Source organism: Cygnus olor, chromosome 16, assembly GCF_009769625.2.
Source record: "Cygnus olor isolate bCygOlo1 chromosome 16, bCygOlo1.pri.v2, whole genome shotgun sequence".
In the NCBI taxonomy this organism is placed as follows: domain Eukaryota; kingdom Metazoa; phylum Chordata; class Aves; order Anseriformes; family Anatidae; genus Cygnus; species Cygnus olor.
The window spans coordinates 6366081-6390563 of record NC_049184.1 but is presented as its reverse complement, the minus strand read 5'-3'; the positions used below and the strand labels follow the sequence as shown (position 1 = coordinate 6390563).

General features: G+C 40.7%; 1 protein-coding gene and 1 long non-coding RNA gene across 15 annotated transcripts in view; both read right to left on the bottom strand.

Moving 5' to 3' along the window:
* Positions 1 to 24483, bottom strand: part of EYA2 (EYA transcriptional coactivator and phosphatase 2) — a 97314-nt gene that overhangs the window by 14093 nt on the left and 58738 nt on the right. For 13 of the 14 annotated variants that reach the window (XM_040576210.1, XM_040576213.1, XM_040576211.1 and 10 more), the window contains 5 exons: positions 19180 to 19247; positions 17218 to 17395; positions 15472 to 15599; positions 14870 to 14953; positions 1295 to 1384 (listed from right to left, as the gene is read on the bottom strand). In XM_040576210.1, coding sequence (XP_040432144.1) covers positions 1295 to 1384; positions 14870 to 14953; positions 15472 to 15599; positions 17218 to 17395; positions 19180 to 19247 — 548 coding nt within the window. The remainder of the gene's footprint in view (positions 1 to 1294; positions 1385 to 14869; positions 14954 to 15471; positions 15600 to 17217; positions 17396 to 19179; positions 19248 to 24483) is intronic. The other variant, XM_040576216.1, reaches the window with a different exon arrangement.
* Positions 1436 to 11095, bottom strand: LOC121079238. Its single transcript, XR_005824952.1, has 2 exons — positions 10887 to 11095; positions 1436 to 10016 (listed from the first exon to the last, which is right to left on the bottom strand). It is a non-coding gene; the product is annotated as an uncharacterized LOC121079238 (long non-coding RNA).

Genomic DNA, 24483 nt, shown 5'->3' with positions numbered 1-24483 from the left:
GTACAACCCTTAAATACCACTTCGTGAACGCTCAAGCCTGACTTTCATTTACCATTCAAAATCAAGGAGTAGGATGGCTAATGAACAGAGATGGATGACTGTTTTTGGAAGTTCGGCTTCTGTTCTTGGAAAGCAAAATTTTGTAAAGGACATTCACCTCTTTTGAATCTTCCCTCATCCATCACTTTAATTACTGAAACGCTCAGCTAAAATCAAAACACTTTGGTTTGACTTCGGTTTGAAAAAAAAAGGTTAGTTTGTTTCACTTGTCAAGCGTGAATCAAAAGGGAAGACTGAAAAAACAGATAATTCTCAGTAAGCAAACCCCCAGATTTTAAGGAGACAGGTGGCAGGAAAGCAGGCACCTCCTGTAACGTGTGGAGGAACACAGCGCAATTAAGCAGTGAAGGAATCAGAAGTTCTCACTGAACTCATCAGGCACAGAAAAAGTTCTCTCATTTTATCCAGCACAGAAACAAATCCTTCATTTCTCCAGTGAAGAGAAAGTCCACAGAAACCTGCCAAGGGATGTCAGAATTTTTCCTCCAAACTCCTCCAAGCAGTACTCTGACTCCAAGGTGCCCACAGCACAAACCCATCCTACTCACTGTAGGTGACTCATTCAGATCATTTCTACTGATTGCAAATTAAAACAACTTTTCCTCAGCACTATACAGCTGTTTCTCAGCTGGTGACAGAATTTTGCTTGCATGACTTTGTTTGGATTTCACCATATATTCAGAAGGATTTTCACTTTGTGTAAGGAAGGCATAGCCAGATCATAATAATCTGCCATAATGCAGACAAGGAGGAATTTTTCCTCTTGGTCTTTCATGTAGAAACTCACATAGTTTCATCCTGCAATGTGTCTGTGCTTGAGCAGACCTCCTGCTCTGCCTCTGTGTGCAGAACAGAGCTTCCTCAAGAACAGAGACCGTTTTTAAAATCTCTGCATTGCATCATAGCTAATTGCTACCTGCCCCATAGGATCTATGCTAATTTAGCTTAATAAAATTATTAAATAGCAAATTTCTGGAGAAGCAGCAGTAATGTCCTCATTATTAGATTTAGTAAAACTGCCAAAAGCCATCATTGTTACTGTGTATTTAAAAAAAAAATTCCTTAACAGAATGAAGATGTCAAAGGGACATCGTAAAGTATGCTTCCAATAAACCATCTAAGGCCCATTTCTTTGGGGTCAATAATGAAAGTTTCTTGGCCAGAAAAACAAGTTTGTAGAGCAGATGCAAATGATTAGAAAGAAAGATGCTAAATAAAATAAGCAGCAACATACCTCCAGGTCATTAAAGAACAGATGTGTATCTGCAAGGTTGAAGATCATTTCTTCCATCATAAGACCTATCCGCACAGACGTTGTAGTGTCCTGTTGGGATAGAATCATTTTTTTTTTTCATTCATTTCATTTTTTTTTTTGGGGGGTGGGAGGTCTTAGACACAGGATCTACACATTCCTTTTTCTGAAGATACGGTCATTAAAGTCATTTAATTTCCCAAGTGTATCTTAGCATGATTTTCCCATCCCTTTTTTTTTTCTTTTTTCTCTACTAGATAATCAGTTTCTGTTCTCTGAAGGATGGATATGGCTCACCTTATGCATTTCAGCCTGTACCTTCAGATGAGTTTAACAAGAACATTTAAACACCTGAGGCTGTATAAGAATTGCTTCAGTAGGTTGGACCAAGAAGTAATTTCCAATAGCATCAGTACAGAGCAGCTAAGGGACAGTTATGAACAACAGAGCCCACAGAGGGTGATTCTTTCCAGACTCTGTCCTTTGAATCAGCCGTAAGAGGCCAGCATTATTCTTTACACATGAAAGTAGACTTTTAATGTCAAGCAGCAACACGATGAGCAGAATCTGAAAACAGAGCCCACGAGTTCAAACATAAACTATCTTTCTCTAAAGCGTGCAATCTGCATCTCGGCATGCTTGGGTTAGGTCTTTACTACCATGCTAACTTGGGTGATGAGCACAGAGCAGGGCAGAAAGACAGACGTGTCGTTCCCACATCAGAGCCCACTGTGGCACAGTATCTACTGGCCTTGGTAGCACAAGTGCACATGGAGATGCAAGAGCAGCCACGCTGGTGCAAAGCTCTTCCATCTCTGCTGAAGGTGTCCACTTATTTAACAGTACCAGCAGAGTTAAAACAATCCCATCCTCCCATGCAAATCCAATTATAGCAGGATAAAATGCTTGTCCAAGTCTGACTATTCTTGCTCAGGACAGGACATGCTCTGCAGTGGCATAAAGCTTACTTGCAGAGCCAGAGATGTCGTACTGGCAGTTACACCCAAATAGCTACATCAATTTATAAAATAAAGACAAAACAAGATAGCTCATCAAAATGTTGGATCAGTCCATATGCCATTTGAGCTGCTGTTAGAAATGGTGACATGCACTTGATGCTCCTGCCTGCATGGACTGACTGCTTCACCCTTTGCTTGTTCTGCAATTTTCTTGTATCAGCAGTTCATCCAGGTCTGGGTCCAACTTGGCCCTAACTTGACCCCAGACAGGGTCCCAAACTGCTTCCTTAAAGGGAACAGCAAGAAAATGATGCAGAAACTCTGTCTGCGTACAGAATTATGAAAACATACTTTTTCATGAATAAAAGAACATGAAAACACACATGCCAGCAGCTCTAAAACAGCTCCTATACACTTTAAGCACCTGTGAAGTTTCTAACATCCTGCTCCTGCTCCTACCAAAATCAGTGACAAAACAAGTACACTCCTGTGCAGGATTGCACTGCCTGCAGCTCTAACCAGGATGTCCCAAGCAATATGGACCTCCTGTGTGTTTAGTTGATTTACTTTAGAAAATGATTTTTTTCCCTGTTCCTTGCTACCCAGCTAAGACACCACAACTGCCCGTGAGGGGGTCACCACTTCATTTCCCCGCTAAGTCGCAAGCGCAAGCTTCAATCAGACCAAAGCAGCCGGGCTGACTGTTTGGCCAGGAAAGCCACTTGCGGACAATCCCATGTAGAAATGACTGTTAATGGCTGACTGCATGTGTGCAGCAAATCCACTTGGTCCCTCGTGCTGCCCCTGTGGATGGGTACAGGGGCCACTGGGCTCCTACAGCTCTTGGCGTACTGCTTCAAAGCTGCTTCCTAGGCACTGGGTACAGCCCCAGGGATCTGATGCGCTGAAATACAACCAAGTGACATGCTGTACCCAGCCTGGTGCACTACAGTATTAAATAAGCCTCAGCCACTTTTCCACGTCCTCTTCCTCAAACAACTGACCTTGTTCCTAAACTCACAACAAAAGCACAGACATGTTCTGAGGCAGACTACGTCTCTAGCAGAAAAATTTATTATTCATTCAGATATATTCTTCTTCAAAAATGCAAGTAAAAATAATTTACAGTTAATTCGATAAACAAGCTCAAAAGCATTCTGCCTGTTCAAACTAAACAACAACAGAACTTGAAAAAAGAGCATTCCCACAACAGGCTTTTATTTGTAATTCATCTTCATTAGGAGAGGGATCTCTCATCTTTACATTTATGTGGGTGGTTTTCCTCTGCTAACGTTACAAGCCATGCTAAAATGTCAGATTTATATGTAGTCTTTGCTCTAATTTTCTGCAGATTTCTGTGGAGTCATGTTATTATATGACAGGACGGTAATGAATTAGCTGAGGAACTCTAACAGGGAGCACAATGTTTGGAGGATGAGTACATTTCAATCAACCTTTGCGGCAGATGCTGTTGACATGGATGGTGTATTACACGCTAACCTAATTATTACGCATTCTTGGTGTAGTTCTCTTTAATTAGAGTAGAATGGCTGTGGTTTCAGCCATGTGTGTGACTCACAAGCACTGTGCCCATCCAAAGAAAAGCTCAGTTACTCATGTTTAAACGTGCTTATTGCTGTCCCTGGAAGAAGGGCACTTTCTCCTCTGGGCAAAAAGTAAACTCCACCAGGCTTGCCTTGAACATGTCTACCTTTAAGCCCCAAACCTGCTCCCCTGATGAGGGGCAGGGACACAGGCGCAATTAGGGCATCTGACCGTGGCCCCATGTGAACAGCACTGAATCAAATTTTACTACCCAGGTGTAATTACACGAGGGAACTGTTTTGAAGAAAATATGCTGCTAGGAAGAAATGATTTTGTAAAATAGTTTTTAATGAAGCAATTTATTTTTATACATTTCAAGGATCATTAGCCTTTAAACCTCTTTTAGGAAGTCTCATTCATTGGTATCTGTCATTTATTCTCTAAGTTTTGTCTTTAGATTTATTGGTATTAATCACTAACAGGGAGTAAGAAACATTTCCACAGTGTATGAAGTTACCTTCTCTTAAACTAAACAATATGGAAATTAAACTGTAGATGAGAGGAAAAAAAAATCTTTCTCTTGAGATAGAGAATATGATGGAATGAAAATAAAACAGAAAAATGCACTTTACCACCCAGAGGGGAAGTCGTTTGGGGAAATGATTTGGCATCAGTGCTTTCACAGTATGGATATTTCCTCTGCAACAAGGCATGCTTCCAAGTCTTAAGCTGATAAAGTTAAAAGGCAAATCAGTGCTCCCAGTATGATGTAGGTGTCTAGAGGCACTAGGCCAGGGTTCTACTAGCAATTATTTATTTGCATTACTGTTGCACTGATCTAGAAGCACTAGTCCCAGACTTGAACCCCACTGTGCTAGTTGTACCCACACAGAGGAAAAACACAGTCCCTACCTACAGCTTGCAATTCAAGTATGAATAAACAGGAGAAAAAGACTGATGGGCAAGCACAAAAATGACACAGGTATATCAATGTGTTGTCAGAATTCTCTGTATACTGTATAAAGAACTGGAAAGAGAATTATGATTTTTTTTTTCCTAAAGATGTTAATGGAGAGGTCTTCCTAAGTGTTGAAGTCCAGAAGGACTAAAGGATAAGGCTGTGCTGCAGGCGATGCCCTAGTGGACTGCTAATGCCTATGTTAGAGCAGTGTGAGTTTAGCAGAGCAATGTAAAGTTGCTGCATCCATAATGATGACCCCTGCCAACATGTCTTACCATAGGAAAAGTGCACCCTGGAGCCCTAGGAACCAGCTTCCTCAGTAACAGATCTACCCAATGTTTTCTGATGCATGTGAAGTCCAAAAACAAAAGGGCTGTGGTCAGCTTGAAATCATATCTCCTCCAGGAACCACTTTTTTTACAGTGAAAACAGATTCACCTAAAACCTCGACCCTGAGCGCTTGTTCAGTAACATTAGAAGCGTGAGGTCCTACCCCTCTGCTAATCTACAAGTCATGCTTTTACAAACAAGGACAATGAGAGGCAGGGATAGAAAACAGGCAACGAACTCCTATAAATAAAACCTCCAGCACCACAGTGCATTTCTGTGTGCCTCACCTCTGCATGGCACATTGTTGGAGCTTTCTCCAGGGTTAACATTAAACAGCCCCAAAAATTACACGACAAACCAGGCACCCCAACAGAGCTCAGCTCATGACTGATCAACACAGCCTTAACGGGCTCCTTCCCGTCAGCTGGATGGGATAAGCATCACAGCAGTGGTGCTCATTTTGAAGTACTCATTCCCAAAGAGCTTGATATTCCCCCTAACTGCCGCACCTTCACTTCCACATTTACCCAGTAGTAGTGTTTCACAGCTGCTCATTTCTGCTCAGTGTACATCCTGAGAGAACTGAGACGTAAAAATGCCCCATTCCCCTCCACTTTTTCACAAAGTATTAAAACATAAAAAGAGGAAAATAAGCTCTTTTTTAAAAAACAACAACAACAACAACAAAAACACATTTGGACCAAGTATATTGATCCTAAAGAGTATTCCCGGACATGTCTCCCTATTGTGTCTATCACAGGATGTGACTTCTAGCTAAGAGGAGGGACTGATGTGCTGTTGCCTACTGCTGACAACGCTGTGAACGAGATAATTTTCACTAGAAGCGAGGCACTGCCAACTCCCAGATCTGTAACTGCTTGTTTGGGGGCAGCTTTGCTGCCCTTTCAACAGATAGCCCTACTAGAGGAAAACACAGAAAAGAGAAGCCTGTGAAACACTCTGCGGGGGAAGGCAAAAGTGTCCATTCACCGAGGTAAATGTTTTCTTTCTGATCCCAAAAGCATGAGCTGACACATGTGCTCTGAATACTGCTTTTGTGCTGGCTAGTTGTATGCACTGCTCCTCTTTGAATTAGTTCTGCAGATGTGAATTGCGTTACAGTTTAAAATCACAATTTTAATTCACTTATGTCGTACAAGCTAAAAATATCCTTCCTAAAATTCATTCTGTTTCTGTTTCATTTTTCTCACTATGAATAATAGGATGACAGAAGGTGGCTAGAAGGAGCTTGATGAGCAGCCTTCAGTCTGGCCTTGCTCAAAAGGCAGGCTCACCTATGCAGATGCCTGTGTTGCTGTATTTTCACTACTAAAGGTAGCATTACCTGCAAAAAAGTCCATGGTGGATGCAGCCACACTTCAAACTGCACTGTCAGTATCCTCCCAAATGGCCTTCTTACCACTGCTCCTGAAACACTGAGCTGGATTTTTCACAAACTGCTTATACTTGCCCTAAAGAATGCATTAAAAAGACATGTGTTTGTTAACACCTGCAGTTACTACTAATCCACTTGGCTGGATGTCCACAGCCAGCTTGCCCCTCTCGTATAGCGTAATTTTGAAAGGAAGCAAGAAGCAGACTTATCTCTGGCAATCTCTCAAGTGCAAGTCACTCTCAACCCAATCCTGGCTCCAAATCAGCCAGTTCCAATCCTCTGCCTTACAGGTACCCTGTTCAGACATGCAGGCCATTAGCAAAGGGGCAAAGCTGGCTCCTTTGAGACAGATAACAAATCAGCTTGTTGTCTGATTCTGCTTCTATTTAGCAATGTGCCAATTAACCCGACATTCAAAATGCTAGGACAAAGTCACTCGGAGCGTGAATCTTGGACTCAGACCTCCCTACCCCCCCGCTTAAAAAAATAAATAAAAAAAAATAAAGCCCTTCTACTTAAAACCAATCACTGTCTTTAAATCCCTGTCAAATACCTGTTTATGCCATGAGCAAATAATTACTTTTCTACAAGGAAGAAAGTATTAATTAAGGTTATTCATCAGACTTCTATTCTGTAGGGTTTATCTGCCACAGGTGTCAGCCAGAGGTGAGAGACGGATTAGTATACAATCAAGGGCTTCCTAAGTTAAATCTCTTCCTTGTGGTTAGCTGTTAATAATGAAGTTGTCACCAAGAGAAAGAATTTAATAGTTTTAATTGGGTTTAATTACTTGGAAACTCCTGAAAAATGGACCGGTTTGGTTGCAGTATAAAAATAATAAAAAAAAGCAAAGACACAAACGCCTGGGCCACATGTTTGAACAAAGAGAGCCTGTCAGAATAATCATTCTTTGGTTGTAACATTTTATACCTTGATCTGAATTTGAGACATTAACCAGGCTTTCCCATAAAAATGGAAAATTAACCTTGTGCATCAGTTCTAGTTCAAGTAAGTCGAGGGGGGCAGCTGCTGTGCCTGGCCCCATGGCCGTGCTGCCTGCCTAGTATAGGGCTGCCCACGTCCCTTTGTGTCCTGTGTCCCCATCTGTCCCCGTGTGTCCTTGTGGTGTCCCTGTGTGTCCCTGTGTTCCCTCATCACCCTCTTGGAGGGTGAAAACACATTTAGCTCTTTTACTAGATTTAACTACCTTAGTTTTATCTTTTTTTCATAGAACCAGGTAACTGTTAGACCCAGCTTCTCAGAGCTTTTCAATTGAGAGAGTGGCTATTTGTGAGACCATTTGTTTTAAGTACCCAAGTAGCTCAGGAGCTCAAACCCATTTTTTGAAGTGACTACATTTCTTTTGACAAAGAATTGTCGTTTTTCAAATAGCATCACCCAGTTTTCTCATTTCCAGGCTCTAAACTTTTTGGCCGCCAAAATGAAGACATATGGTTTTACCTAAACATTAACCTATCCAGGTTTGTTAGACAATCTACTGAATTTAAATGATGTCTCTACAGTCATTGGCAGTGTAACCTCATGGCATGTCCAAGCTAGACAGAGAGCAAGTATCACTTAATCGCATTTATTCAGATACCTTTTCTTATTCACCATTGCTGTGATTTGGGAGGTACTTCCACAGTACTGCTTACTATTTACTGAAGGACTGTAACTCACTGGCATGGATCTGTTCAGAAGTGGTTGGGGACTACACCTTGGAAATCACTGCAATAAGCAAATGGATGTGTCAGTAATTAAATCCTCACATTCGAGAAGCAGACAGAGGTTGAAAAGGCTCTCCTCCCTCTCCAAATGAGCTATGCTTAGGGACAAGCAGGAATAACTAATTTATACAGTGCCTGAACCCATGGGTGGATTCCAGGCCTGTGGGAATACAGTACCTAAATACATTTTAAAAGCTGGGCCATAATGCTTGAGAACAAATGGAAGTTATTTTTAGGAATTGTACTGGGTCTGGCTGGGATGGAGTTAACCTTCCCCACAGCAGCTGCTAAGGAGGGGGTGAGAGTGGCTGTGTGGTACTTAGCTGCCTATCACTGTTAAACCACAACAGTAACACGAAAGGTTCACGACCAAAAGTCTACAAATAATTTCTTTTTACCATACAGGGCATAAATGTCAAAAAAGGAGTGGCTTTAAAACAAATACATGTTTTAACCCCCTTGCCCTACTCACAGGAAAATCACCATATTTCTACACAAGCCCTTGATAGCTCTGTGAAAAATACAAAACTCCTGGAAAGCTTGGTGGAAACACATCATGGCGTGTAAACCTCAGCACAACTACACATGTTGTACATGCAACTTCCTAATGCGAGTTACGTTCCTTTTTTATACTACCTTTCCCTTAAAAATCAAGTCATAATTCAGCAACACGGGAAAGCAGGTTCCCTTTACTCATGCTCGTTAGACAATCCAGCATTGTTCCTGACATGTATTTTATGTCAGAAATAATCCTTTAATACTTCCAAATGCCACACATGCACTTTGCTTATAAAGCCCTCAGTTCACCTAAGCTCTAGTACAAGAGGTTACATCTACATGAGCTCAGAGCATCTCCCGTGCCCAGCATCGAAGCTGTTGTGGGTCTGGTTTTGCTGTTTCTGCTGCCGCTCGAGCCAGTACAGATGATAAACACAGATGTTTGCTCCCGAAATACACATTTGAAATAATCAAATAGCTGGAATTATTTACTCCCTTCTCTCCAATAATGAACTAATAATTGATGTAGCAGCATGTCTAAAGTAACAGACTTTTTTATTACCTGCAGTGATTGAACGCTTTTTTAATTTAACTTAAAAAGGCATTAAATACAAGGTTTAGCCTCCAGTGGGTAAAAAAATCTCCAACTTCCTCAGAAAATCCTTTCCAAATTGTATTCATCTTGACTTAATCCATGATCTACTGAGTGAATTAGGCTCTGTTTGTTTTGAAAATCTATTTTATGGAGTTCCAAGGACTGTGTTTTCCTTAGGAAGGGCTCATTCTGCCTTTCTGACCAGGATGCCTGCTAGCAGCCCTCTACATAGGCCTCTGCAGGTTTTTAACATCCCAAGGTGCCCCACACATATGACTAACAAAATGTAAATAAACACAGCTGAGCCTGTAAGAAATTGGAAGGTTTTCTCATTAAAGAAATAAAATAAACAGATGTCCTTAAGCACTTTGGCTCATGTTTGTCAAAGGAATGGAAAACTCTCAGATGTTTGAACAGCAATAGTGATATAAGGCCACATCTCAAGCGAGGGGAGAAGAAAAAAAGCAACACCATGGCACTTTGAATTAACTAATGGTTCTCAAGGGAGGGTGCTTTTGATTTGAACCTTAGCAACTTCTACAAATAGTTTTTAACGGCCAAGCAATAAAACGGGGTTTTATTCCCCTCAGTTTGTAAAGTAGTTAAGGACAGTTTTGGCCATTAGAAGCATGAATCACCATCAGATTTGATTAAATCCCTACGGTGTTTCAATCAGGTCCTGGCTTTAGGGTCCTGTGAGGGAACAATGCAAGGAAAAGCACAAGTTACTCAAAGCATTCAATGAAAGCAGGGAAAAAAGAAGAAAATAATCAACTCTGTGTTTTTAAAAGGACCTCAAGTAGGGCCACGCAAGAACTTTTCAATGACTTTTTTTTTTTTTTTTTTTTAAATTGGTAATGATAATTCACTTAAAGGAAAGTTTTTTGTAAGAACATGTAACTGCAAGTGGAACTTTTGAGGGATAAGGCTTCTTAGATCTACATCAACATTTCTGGTGAGAACAAGACAGCCCAGTTCAAACAGCCAACAGCAGCTCTGACATTCATCTGAAATGGCAGAAAATCATTTTTAGGTCCTCTCCTCAGCTGGGCCAAGCAGTGATTTTAGTTACTTTGTCCAGAAGGTCTTAAGGCCCCACTAGTGCTGGAGGATGCTCTCCTATTCCTAAGCATACCTGTGGCACTGCAAGTCCCTCATAACATCAGTGCATGCCCCGTGTCCACCACACTGATACCTGGCTGCTTACAACTTGGATAAATCTACTGTTGCCACTTCTGAAATGCAAAATAAAATGCATCTTACAGGGAATTTTATACATCTCAACTCCCGAGTATCAGCAGACATCAAAGTGCTGACAAAGATCCAACACAATTCAGGTATTTAGACTGTCCTCTGGATTCGTTCCATTTAGTTCCAGGATTTCAGAGTAACTTGTGCATGGAAAGATGAATTTTAACTCTAGATTTTAGGTTAATTGCATTTCATTTTGACACTAAAATCCCGTGGACGTGTTTTACTAACGAGTATCTCAACACAGAACAAAAAACTCACATTCTGGAAACAGTACAAAATTGTGAGAAAAGGAATTAGCTTCACACATACCCTTCATCTAGAGAAAACAATGCACTTAGTGCACCCTTTCTTCTTGATACTAGTCCTCTGAAAAGTAAGAGAATGAATCTGCAACATAATACTTACATTTCTTTGAAAGAGATGCAGAAATACTTTAAATTCTTTAACAGATTATGGAACAAGCTTGCAAATATCTCAAGTCAAGGAAAAAGGAATAGACTCAAGTGTTTTGTTTTTTGGCACAGAAATGCTCATAATCTCTTTTTGTTGAGTCTGAACTAATACTACTCAAAGAGTCTTTCTGTGTTGTGCCTCGCTGCCTCAAATGGCTGAGGCCCCTTGACATATACTCAATTCATGTGAAATCCCAGCAGCACTGTAATAGATTTTGACCCATTTTTCCCGTTGTATTTCATTACTGATTTGTCAGGCAGATCTCTGGAGACACAGTAAAGGCTGCAGCCACCTTCTTGCTGAATGGGAACTCTATTACACATGTCTGAAGGGATTGAAAGGGCAGAGTGGACAGCACATTAAGCTATAATGATGGTTTATGTCTGGTGTGGTCTCTAACCACTTGCTAAATATTCTGCACCCATGCAGTGATCAGAAGCCTGCAGAACAGGTTTCTAAAAACTCCTGAACATAATATCCAGAGTTAATTGGCTATAGAACTTTTTTTTTCCCCTTTTCTTTCTCAGATAGCCTCCTCCTAAGAAACAAAGGGGTGGAGAGATTTTCTCAGGTTTGACAGCTGTGCTGCCCTAGCCATTTAAACCGTGACTCCGTGTGTTTGTACAGGTATGCATCCATTCAACCATGGGCAAGAAAGCAAAAGGAGATGTGAATTCGTAGGCCACTCTGGCTGCCACTGTAAAGGCTGTACTGCAGGGCCCATATGGGAAAGACATTAAGACCCCATGTCTGATGACTAATCCACGGGATAGTGCGCAGAGTTTGACAGAGGGGACTAAAGGAGCAACACAGACTGGGCCATTCATTCGTATTTCAACCTTGAGTAATTTTTGTGCTTTAACTTCTATTAATGCTATGAGCAAAGTATTTTCTAAACACCTGAGACCAACTCCTTGCCATATCTATGGCAAGGACCACAGAGGTTTCCCTCAGATGAGTTTTATACCAGACATAAAGAGAATTTTCACACGAAATCAGGTCAGAATGCATGCATTGGAGCACTAATCATTAATGTCCAAGAGTCATGTAATGACTCTAACTGGTAATACTTCTGTGAATTCTTCCCCACACCTTTTTCTTCTTTTTTTTCTACACCTTTTTATTCTTTTTTTTTTCTTCTATCCAAAACCAGATTGTTTTGGACAGCTCCCTACTACCACCACCACCAAGAAAGGAACAATATGCATAAGCATGGTGATTTTGTAGCTAAACAACACAGGAGTTTAGTCCCCAGTTTCTGAAGCTAGGTTGATATTCCTCCTTCCCTTTCTCTCCTCTCCCAGGAAAAGTCACCCCAGAAAAAGGTGTTATTTTTCAGCTTAAGCAACTTCATAGTCCAATTTTCTGAGTGGCTGCACAGCAGCTCTACCAGCACAACCAACAGGACGATACTGGGACAGTACTGTTGCTCAGGGAATGGTGAATATTGTACGAACTGGCACACTTTCTGCAGGAAGACAGAACCAAGACCTTCATGTCTGAGATTTAATTCAGGGCATGGGCATGTCTAATCACAGGCATGTGAATCTTTTATGATCAATTATATATAAAGTAAGAATTTTAGGCCCTGATACTTAATTTACTTTGAGACTAACGCTTCCTATGTTTTTCACAAGTAAGAGATTCTGAAACACTATTAACCTTTGGCTCACTGCTTCATTTATATTTGATAGTTCAACTCACTTGAACATTTCTGAATTGTGTTACTATTTAATGGTTCCCAGGACAGCCTGTCTGAGGGTGCTCTATTTTCCTCTTGGTTTAAGGTCTGTTCCAAAGCCCACTGAAGCCTCTGGTTGTCTTTGGATCAAGCCGTTAGCCTATAATACTTTTATAACATGACCATTACCTTATAGAAAAGCTCTGAGGAATTTAAAACTGATGAAACAAATGAAGAACTAAAAAAAAAATTCTTCTGCTGAAGGTTCTCAAAGAGCCTGTAGTAGCTTAACAGAAAAGGTGATACACTCACTAAAAACAAAACAAAAAATCCCTGCTCATACCACTCTTTACATTTGTATAAAGGAAACAGCCAAGAGAACTTAGTCATTTTCTAGCTTTAGAGGCCTTTCAGAGCAGACAATCCCGAGTTTCCATTTTCCTGTGCTCTTCTCTCTGTAGGCTGCTGCTCACAAGTGCCCTGCCTTGGCCTAACTCTGCTCTCAGAGTTGATGGGAACAGCTCGGCTGCTGGTGAAGGCTTTGGATAAATCCTCTCTGGCTGACTCCCTGCCATCTCTTCATCCCCACACTGGCTGCTACAGAAATGGCAGCTTTTGCCTCCACAGCAGCCCATCAGCAAGAGCTCGCAGGCACTGCGATGGCAGGGCTTCTCACCTCTGCAAGTCTGTCACAGCTCTTGGCCCATCACCATCTGTCCCCCACGCAGCAGATCCCGACCCCACATCCTCTAAGCTTGGACAGGAGGCAGCAGATGAAGGGAACTGCTTTGGAGGTTTTATGCTAGGCCAAAATGTCCTCCCACACAGTTAAGGGAATTCTCCATATGCCATTTGCAGCCCCTACTCAATCCTAAGTATGACCACATCGCAGGTCTACACCAGCTCAGTTTATATTTCCTGATCCTGCCTAATTCTTTCTATTTTTTGCAGGCAGAAGGTTTGAGCTTACACATGTATACCTCAGACTGCCTCATTCATTACGTTCCCTGGGAAAAGTAACCGCTTCAATTACCTTGTACAACATGGGTCTGAATAAATCCCTGCTTGGAAACACATGCTTGGTTTTCAGAGGGTGCTGCTAGAAGTGTTAGCAGCATTCCAAGTGCTGCAGTAGACTTCCACACCACAAACACCATTTTATATCCTTTACAACTGTGCACATCTAACAGCGAACAATAAATCTATCTTACTAATTACACATTCAGCTTGTTATAACTGTCGTAAAACAAGTACAGCTGCTAAAGCCATGAAATGATGTCAAATCATATTTCTGCTTTCTAGAGAGAAGCAGGGTTATTTTCCAGTCTCCTGATGAAGCTGACTGTTCAAAGCCATGTGTGGAAACAGCTGCCAACTAGGTCATCCACTTTAATTAGGTAATGATATTGTCTTTTTTCCTACTCGTTTAAAAGTGTTTGACATTGTGTAATTCAAAGTGACTTAAGTGTTTATCATAAAAAGCTGCCTTAGGAAGAAATTGAAGCACGTGGTACTAAATCCAAGACCCAGCATTTTCTCCTTAGCAGCCAAGTTGTGTCTGTTCAGCCACAGAGAGATGCCTAAAAAATACAACTGCTAGTGTTTCAAAGGGGGTATCTGACGCACGGATAGCTGAAGATCTGATTCCTAAAACTCTCAAAAGTGTGTTTCACAGCAGCTATGTGGGAAGAAGAGACAGTAGTCTTTGTGGCAACCTAGACTGACTAACACAAAATCTCTCCCAAAAAAAACACAAACCAACAACAACGACAAAAAGTTGTCTGAGATTCAAAAGAAAACACCATTCTAACAACAACAACAACAACAACAAAGTTACCTCATTCAGGCCAGAGTTACTGCTCTCTGGCTGCTGGCTAGGCTCTTTCTCGCAGAAGACAGACATTCAAAGAACATCCTGATGTCCTATCTAGCAGCAGCCAACAATACAAGCTTTAGAAAAACATGGGGCTACTTGCAATATGAAAGAGAGGTAAATTAAATTTTCACATTAGAAGGAAATACCCCAGGACATATTTATACAAATGTGTCTGAATAAAATCAGCAGCATCTGTTTGAAAAGCTGTCTTATTAGCTGCCCCCACAGTTCCCAATGCAATTTGGCTGGACAAGCAGTAATGTTAAAAAAATTAAGTTTTACCTTCCCATATCTGGATGCAAAGGTTCCCGTGAGTAAGGAGTGAAAAATAATTATCGTCTCATCCAAATCCCACACAAATACACGCTGTGATGACAGACGGGGTGGAAAAGAGAAATACAGTTACACATTACGCAATTGCAAGCATTTGTTCATTCAGGAGATATGTCCTGTTGGACTAGAGCTTTTTAAGATCTCAAGCCCATTTAGAGCACTGACTGCAGATGCTTTGTGAAAGCACGCAAAATGAAAGATGAAGAATTCTGGAACTAAGTGCATGCTGATTGCCCTGAGAGTCTGCTCTCCTAACAATCACAGAAATCACCTGTTGTGTGTCAAGCTGGGGGAACAAAACAGCAGACTTACAAGAAGCACAAAGTAAAAAAACGTACATATGAAAAACAGTCTGAGATGCTAATAGTCTGAGATACTAATAATACAGAAACTGTGTGATTATTCTGACTACCCAATTTAAAAGGCTTCAGTTATATTACTGATTTTACTCTGTCTCTTACAACTCACTAATTTGATAGTCGGTTTTGCTAATAGATGCAATCACTTCTCTTTGCTGGATTTACTAGGGGAATGTAAGTTAATGTTATTACCTCAATCTCACTGTCAGCAGTAGGGGAAGGATCGTTGCTTCTTTTTGATCGGGCTCGTACCTTGCCATCTGAACCTCTGTGATGTCTGTCTGTTTCTATATCTTTTGCTGGTGTTGTTGTATATTCCCCTATTTTGAAAAAAAGAATTCCATTGTAAACTTAAATTTTGCACAGATCATTATAATAAAAGCAGGAAAGCTTTTAGTGGAGAGCACCAGAAACATTATGAAAACACTATCAGAAAATCTCTTTTCATGTCAATAGCTGACATTGTTAGAGAAATGATTTATAACTTCTAAGATTAGTTGCAACAATTTCAGAAAGCACCAAGACTTTATATAAAACATTTTAAAGTGGATGTGTCACTTCAAGAACCTTAACACATTTTTAAATTAAAAACAAACAAACAAACAAAAACAACACAACTTTTTGAGTTTTACCCCTCTCTCCTCCTTTTCCAAGAGAGAAATTGGAAAGTGGAAAAGGAAACGAGGGTCAATTCAACATCTGCAAAAATGGTATGTTTTCTTAACTCGATGAATGCTCATGATTAAAAAGATACTTTCAACATCAACTTTTATTTTTAAAATACATAACTAGCCTGTTTAGCTGTATTCCATTTCACAAGGGACAGTAGTTTAGAAATAACTGAGAAGAGACAGGTAAACTTCCCTGTATAAAGTATCTGTTTTGATTGGCTGGAGTTTCATAAACCTGTCCAGATTTCACTTACCTTACATTACAAATCCTTTTCAAACATATTTTTCTTTTCACCTTGCTAAGCTGTGGCCTCTCCAGCTTCCTAAAATAACCATATTCTTCTTCAGAGCAGCTTGGATTGTGCCTAACAAGCCTTTTTTGAAACCATGCTTTCTCAAAAAGGCTGAGATAAGATCTAAGAACAGAAAATCCTCCAACTGCTTTCAGAGCAATCTGTGACCGCTTCTTTTTAACAACCAATATTAATTTATTTTTCTTTCAGAGCAACCACAGATGTTCAGATTTGCTCCATAAGTCAGCAGACCTACAATGGGCGTATACTGTGATCATCCTCAAGTTATGTGGCATTTTATATAAATGTTATTGCATGCCAATGAAAACTTTAGGAGGGAAGTGATATCTGAAGACTGTACTTGAACAGTACATTGGAGGATCATAATCTGTCAATAATTCCGTAAACCATTTAAGCCTCAAGACTTTAAGAATTAAGCGCTCAAAGAGAGGCCACAAATTCTGAAGTCTTTTTGCATGGAATTCATCCTGAACTTTTAACTTAGACAAACAGTTTGTGTTGATTTTTTTTTTTAAGAGAGCCTTTCTCTTAATGAACTTATTTATGAATGCATATATTATATGTTGTTATTAGGAGTGAACATGAACCTTGATGGAGACGTGGGCTAATAAGTGAGGAAACTCTGGGGCTTTTTCAGAGCATGCCACTCATTGCTAAACACATTAGCACTTCGTACTAATCTAGATTTTGCATGTAATTATTTTCTGCCTTTAGAAGAGATCAAACCAGGCGTACTTATGGAAACACCACAGGATGGTCTTACAGAACTTGTATTTTTGAGTCTCTTCCCAAAATTCTGTGTTGTACTGTGTGAGCAGAACTGTTATGTGCTAGGAAATCTCATTTATCCACGTAAATGCACGTATTTAAAGAAATTCCAACAACAAGGTTACAGTGGTTATGTCTACAGATGGCTGGAACTGCAAAACTAAGAACAGAAGAAATGTACCTACCAGAGAGCGATTCTGTGCTCTGACTGGTGATATTGTGAGAAGACTCCTGCAGTGAATAAGTGGAGGTTGGGATGGCTGAAGGGCTGATGCTGTTTGTGGACATGTAGGGAGAGTTGTAGGAGGAGCTGTAATACTGTGAGTACTGGCTTTGAGGAAAGCTTGGGTATGATGAATATTCCTTTGAGGAAAAAAGAAACACGTAACTTCTGTGTATAACTGGTGTTATCTTATAAATAAATAAGGCACCACATATGGCAAGGCAGTCTTATCTACACATGCAGTAAGTCATGGCTCAGGAATACTTTTGCTAAAGAACCATGTTTCATTGACTTATGAAATTACATTTCTCCTCCTCCCAGATACATTCCTACTTTATTAGAACTAGCTGGCCTCAACAAGAGGTCAAAAATCAGGCAAGTTCTGCTTTTTCTGTGGAATTTTATTCATCAGCACTGACACATTTTGCATTACAGGGTTCAACAATTCTATACAGGAGTGAAGTAGGCTGCATTTTCCCATGATCAGCAACATTTTCTGGTAAGCTGTTCAAATAGGATACAAAAATCAAAAAAACAATCTAACAATTGTTTTGCAGAAATGCTCACACTTGAGATTGTCCCACTGTCTCAGTAAGAACTAAATGCCGGAATGATCTTCCCTGTCTGTAGACAAATGAACCAAAAATACGAGGTGTGAGAGATCTCAGAGCTGAGGTATCATCATATTCTTTGTCTTGTTTTAAAAGGTCCCAAATAAACTTTGTAACGCTCTGCCCATCTGTTCTTCTTTGTAAGAAGCAGGATGACACTGAAATAGATTAGAAAACTTCTCTCTGGATAATTAAAACATAAAAAAATTGTTTCTTTTGTTTTTAATTGCAACCCTTGCTCTTGTCCACCTGGTTTGCTTTTTCAGGTATAGAACTATACTTTCTTTCAACACAAGGTTTTTGTTTCCTCAGAAACATTAATTAGCATCTGGTATTAAATAAAATTAAATAATAAATAGCCTTTAGAAAGACTAAAAGCCCTTTCCTTCTTAACTGCTTACATCTTTGTCTATGACACAGCTATTTCATTAACACAGTCACCATGGAGCTCTCAAGAACAAAGACAACTCAAGTTGTCAAAATAAAAATTAAGCTGAAAATGAAATGAGAGAAATTCATTGTTTTCTCTTAAAGAACATCATAAAATGATGAAAACATCCCACTTATTTTTCCTTTTTGCAGGTAACCTCTATACTTCAATCAAATGCGCTTCTCTCAGTGTTTATCGACCACATTTGTAGCCAAAACTGAAGTAATAACAGAATTGCTCACTGTTGTCATTACTAATATTAGTCATAACAACCACCTTGCTGACACTAGCGATTGAAATTATTGCTCCATGGCTAACCAAAAAACATCTTCTGGACAGTGTACACATTTGTTTGGTCCAATCAAGAAAAGCCATCTACTACTGCAAAAACATCTGTCTTGTGCATATATGCTTGCTGTTTATTTATACACACACATTTCTCAAGGTATCTGAAGCATGAAGTCCACAGACAGGTGTACTCTCAAAGAAGGAAGCACAGAGACAGCTCAGATGGCTCAGTATTCAGCACCTGCCAACACCTCTTTCAGTTTGTTCCTATTTATTACACAGTGCCAAGACAGCAGAGGACAGGATCCTAAAAGGGGAGCTCTCTGTGTAAGATGGAAAACATATCTCAAAGTTGTAAGATGGCAGCGAAATGATGAAACTCTTGGAACTGCTGCGCAACACCACAGCAGAGACTGCCAGGAGCATGTGTGTTAACCACCAGGCCACCCGAGCAGGCCAAAATGGCACATGGCAAAACACACGCTAGAACCTTCCTGAAATATATGTAAACACCAGGATAATCTCTCTGATCTGCCAGTCTCCCAGGTGCTTAAAATAAGTGACAAGGTTGCCAATAATAAATGCTGAGCCATACCTGATGCACAGCACTGAATCCAGCAGAATTTGTCAGGCCATTGGCTCCCTGGTAAATCCCTGTTGTGCCTAAGGGAGAGAATATCATGCTTATAAAACACAGCAGCAATCAAAACAGTGGGATATATTTAAATAAATTACTTCCAACAGGAAATAAAGTACCTGCTCCCCAGAAATAAGCATACAATAAATCTTGACAAACATAGGTTGTAAAGACTGCAAGCTAATACTGAGGTCTGCTTACTGAAAGACATTCAAAGACAATGACCCAATTTAAAATTCTGTCACTTCTTTTTCCAATAAATAATGGAAGAGTTGTGTTTTGTTGTTTTTTTTTAATGATCTTTTTATATAAGAAAACACCTTGGATTACATTTGCAGTCACACACACACATACTTTCATGCATAGGTACGTCCTGGAATCTTGTCTTTACGGACCAGGTACCTAAAAATTTTTAGAAGGTTGTTTGAGAATTTGTACTCTGGTGTTGGTACCCCAAACATAAAAATAATATTGCTGAAGCTTCTGGGCCAGCAGGGAGCAAAAACATTGCTTCATCCTGCGATATTAAGAAGAGAAAGGATGGACAGGTGAGTTTTATATGGTTCCTTCCCAATGAAGTAGGTGATATCCAGCCAAGGCTTCCTAGCTGTGGGAAGCATTACTGCAAGAATTTCATGGTTAGAGAAGTAAAGGTTCAGAAAACATGAGGTTCGGACAGTCCTCCTTTGACAGACGACTGAAAGCTTCTTGTACCCTGGATCCTAGCCCCCCGGGCAAGTTCTAGCCTCGATTTAACTCCGGTCTATGCTGTTTCCCATCTCAAAATTTTCCTCTTTGTATGGATTGAGAATTTCTCTTGAGACCACGTGGCATGATGCTAATCTATACCAAAAGTCTTCTTCCCATGTTGGCAGGAGTGTTTGCATCAAGGGATAGCTTCACGTACAAGTTGCAAAAGCTGGATTATGCTGACACCATCCTAACAGAAGGTTAGGGAAGCCTAGGTTAGGTTAGGTCAGCCTAGGAAGGGCTCCAAAGGGTACTCAGCCCCACTGCTTCCACAGTGACCTAAATACAGTGAAAGAGGTATAATTTTGTTGCTGTGTAGCCACAGTGGGCTCTTGTCTAGGCTTCATTTTGTCACCTCAGAGCACCATCAACTGAGAAATTGGCCCTAATAAAGAGCCTTTTCTTCTTAACGTGTTTCTTACCCTAGGAATGATTTTGAGCAGTGCTGTTTTAGCCACATGAAGACGTGGAGAGAGTCATGTGGCATCCTTTCTCCAAAGATCCACTTGCTTGTTTTTATTTTAAGACACAAGATTAGCTAGGGAATGGACAGCTGAACAAACTCCACTCTGCCAAATGCAGCTACAAAGCACAAGCAGTGAGAAATAAATCTCACGCCAAAAAGAAACAAGAGGGAAGATCTGCCTTCCAGAACTAATTTTCTGCCACATGTAGCCTTTAAAAATAAAAGAGAGCAGAGAGGGGGAAAAGAGAGTGCAGGTGAGTGCTGGATCTCTGGAGCCTTCTTTGGATGCTGGCTGGGGAGAGCTGAGCCAGTGCAGGTGGGTTCAGGTGATGCCTCCCCCTAGCATTCACCCCTCAGAGGCAACCCCGGGAGGAAAGCCAGCGCAGCACCCAATCCCTCCTCCTCCGCACAGCCCGTACGGGGAGACCGCCCAGAGCAGCATCCTGACAGCGGCAACACGTTCAGCTATTGGCATTTCCCCACCTCCTACCCATGCCAGGCTTTGCTTTTCCACATTTCTTCAAAAAAAGTGATGAGTACGCAGCAGGAGGAATCTATTCCTGTGGTAAGCAAGCATTTCTCACCACGGCGAAGGGGAGTAATAGAGCCCCAGCGCTTACAGGCAAAAACAACTTTCGCAGAACACAAAACAGCTCTTGTACACCAGAGCTCAAAACAATACAGGAGGGAATTTTTGATCCTCCTAAACTGTCATTTAGAAACAATCCATCATCCTTTATTAAAGCTGTCAAGAGGGGGATGAGTTACCTCGAGGGACTCACGCTTTATGTGTAAATTGTGATGAGAACACGTTTATTGCTGTGCTACCTGCACATGATACCATAGCTTCCCGGTTTCCAAATGATCTGAGAGAATTACAAAAAGAAGGAGAGACCTGCACTATTGGAACGAGCTTACTTTGAGCTTTGCACCAGCTGTGCAACATCAGTGGGTCCGTGCATGCACGATCGGGTATGAGCAGGGAGAAGAGGGTAAAAAATTCAGGGGTGAGAGGATGGGGAAATGACTCCACAGCTTCCTGCAGTGCTTTTTGACTAGATGCTACCTGGTGGATTTTGCACTGTGGTTTTGTGGAACACTTTTGCCATTTTAGCTGAGCTACCCCAGGCACAAGTTCAGGTAACCCCACAAGCTTTCACAACATGGCTCCCTCTGCCCAGCAGGTTTTCAAAAGGAAGGACTGTGGTGCTGAGACAGAAACTAAACGTCTTATTTTTTTTTACCTGTGTATAAGCCTGGTATTTCCCAAAACCTTAAGTTCAGCAGGCCTGGGAACAGATTTTGGCAAATCTGTTCACTGATTCTATCCCCTGACAGTATCCCGACCAAGCAGGATTATCAACTCAAGTACTGTTTGTCTAAACTGAGATCAAACACAGTCCTCTTTTTCTTTCTTCTCCTAAAGCACCACACTAGGAGGAGGGAAGCTCCCCCACCCTAGGAATACTCAGCACTGCTAAGCTTGGTATCTCTTGGCAGCTCAGCCTTGTTAGAGCAGAACAGGTACAGATAAGGGCACTTGAGAAAACCAAGCAACCAAAGCTAGTAAAAATTCAGATTTTCTTCCCAGCTGAATAAGGATGAAAAGCTGGGGAAAAAAACAACCAACCAACCAAAAAAAAAACCCACACACAAAAAAAGCCCACAATTAATGGAATGAAACCAAAAGATCTTGAAAGTCCAGGTTCAGAAATATTTCCTTTTAATTGCACTCAACATCAACATTTGTCTTGGGGACTAGAGCTGTCTCTCATAGGGATGACAGCTCAGTCCCTGTTCCACTTTACAGGCTAGACTTCCTGGAGAGACCACGTTTTCAATGATGAACAATCAGTTCAAATGGAAGGCAAACAAACAAGCACCACAGTCAATGAAAACAAGGATAAAACCTCCCTTTTCACCCAAAGAAGAGCAGAGAATGAGCCATGCTAGTTACAGTTTCTGTGAGCAACCTCACAGAACCCACATCAAAACTCAGAACCCACATCAAAACTGGCCCCCAATGTTTGTTTTTTCCTTCCTAAGTTGTTGATAAGAAATAAAAATTTCAGTAATAAAATTAATTTTGCTGCATGAAATTTCAGTTTTGCATCAGTAAATTTTACACTCAAAAACCACTAGAAAACAAACCTTACAAGCTGGCATTAGCAATTTATCTCTGTTCCCATTTTTTTTCAAATGCCTTCCTAGATAACAGCACTTGAAATATTCAGAGGTAGGTTGCAATGACACTAGAAAAGCAGTGGTTATGTTCAGTGGGGCACTTCTAGGAAGCTGCTGGGGAAGCAATGTACATAAATGTTTGTCCCCCTCCCATTTCTGAATGGATACCGCCCATTTTTACAGGAGTTTTACTTGCATATACATTGGCATATTTTCCTGGCTTCTGAAGACAGCACACTATCTCAAACTGCAGCTGATTTTACATTTGCAACACCGTAGATGAGCAAGTGAGTAATTTGTTTCTAACTATCTTGGTAGCTCAATGTTGAGTAATTGCATTCAAATTCCTGCTTGCAAATCAGAAACAAGCCTACGATCTCTGCTTTTGCATCTTCTCCATATGGAATATGGTTCACATCTGTGTTCAATCAAACCAGTTGCTAAATGTCACAATGCCCTCATTCACAGGTAGCTTAAAGAACATTTAGCTGGTAATAAAACAATCTGGATTCTGGAGAAGAACAGCTCTTCAGATGTATGGTACCAAAAACTTTCCCTTTAAAGTAAGTATATCACAAACACACTTGCATGAAAAGACACCGCAAAAAAGCCATTCATATGCTGTACATATTCAGTGCCATGGCTTCTTGGTAAGTAGATGTGGTCCTTCCTTCTATGAGTGTCCAAGGGCAATATTTATAGAGAAACTCTTTGTGAGCTGATTGATGTTATACATTCATACAGATGGATTTCATTTGCTATGTTTCCCTCATTCCAATTTTAATTCAAATATTTTCAAATCTATACCATGGTCAAAGATAATTTTCAACGGTGTGTGCATTGCTACTGCAAAAATTTTCACACTGGCTTCTCCTTCTACTCAGACTCTCCCTTTTGCTCTTTCCATTGCTGCAGCTACAGGCTGTATTTCTTCCTTTCCCTTTCTGGCAAGGGCAAGTAAGGAAAATAAGGGAATATTTGCAGTTATTTTCAGTATTTTCAGAACTAAGCTCTGGCACGGCTTAAAAAAAAATATATATATATATTTATTTCAGCTTATGAACACACAACATAGTAATATTGGTGTCTTAGAGAGTTGTGATTACAAGAAAGAATGGACCTGTGGTGCAGTTTGGATCAATACCACAGCAAGCCTGAAAATTAGTTTGTGTTCTTACATTACACAGGTCAGAGGGGCCCTGTCATCAGAAAGGTGTTGTCTCAGTCTCCTGTGCTGCTCAGAAAAGAATAATCCACTATATTTAAAAGAGCAGATGGTTTGTACTTCCAGTATTCAATGAGATACTCAAAAACCAGAGGAGACAGCCAGGTTCAACTAAGGTGGACAGCAGGGCACTTATCACAGCTCCCTGGGTAGACAGCACTATTTGCAACTCAGAACATGGCAAGCTGGACTGAGGCAAGGGGGTTTGGAGGGCAGCTGCCATGGGCCCTTCTGAATATGCCTGAAATAGAACGACGACGTTTAGATTGAAGTGCTTCCTCTAACTCGTAGATGAATCACACAGTGGTTTTAGGGGGAGTTCTCTCAAAGGATTATTTGACCACTTAGCACTAATAAAATAAATGCCTACAGGGTTCAGTTGAATTGCATGGTATTTCACAAGCTTGCCTATAACGGCTTGTATAATCTTACATTAGCAAGCTGTTTTCGTAAAGGAAACAATGTTGACTATGAGCGAGGCAAGGAAAGGCCTTAGTCTAAGTCCCAGCAGAGTGTGCATTACTCTATGCCACGAAGAACATCTGGATGAAGATTTGCATGGTCATTCAAAAAGGTTCCTTGCAGTGCTTTAGCTCTCTGACAAGCTAATGTTTCCTGTAGTAAATATTGCCTTCTC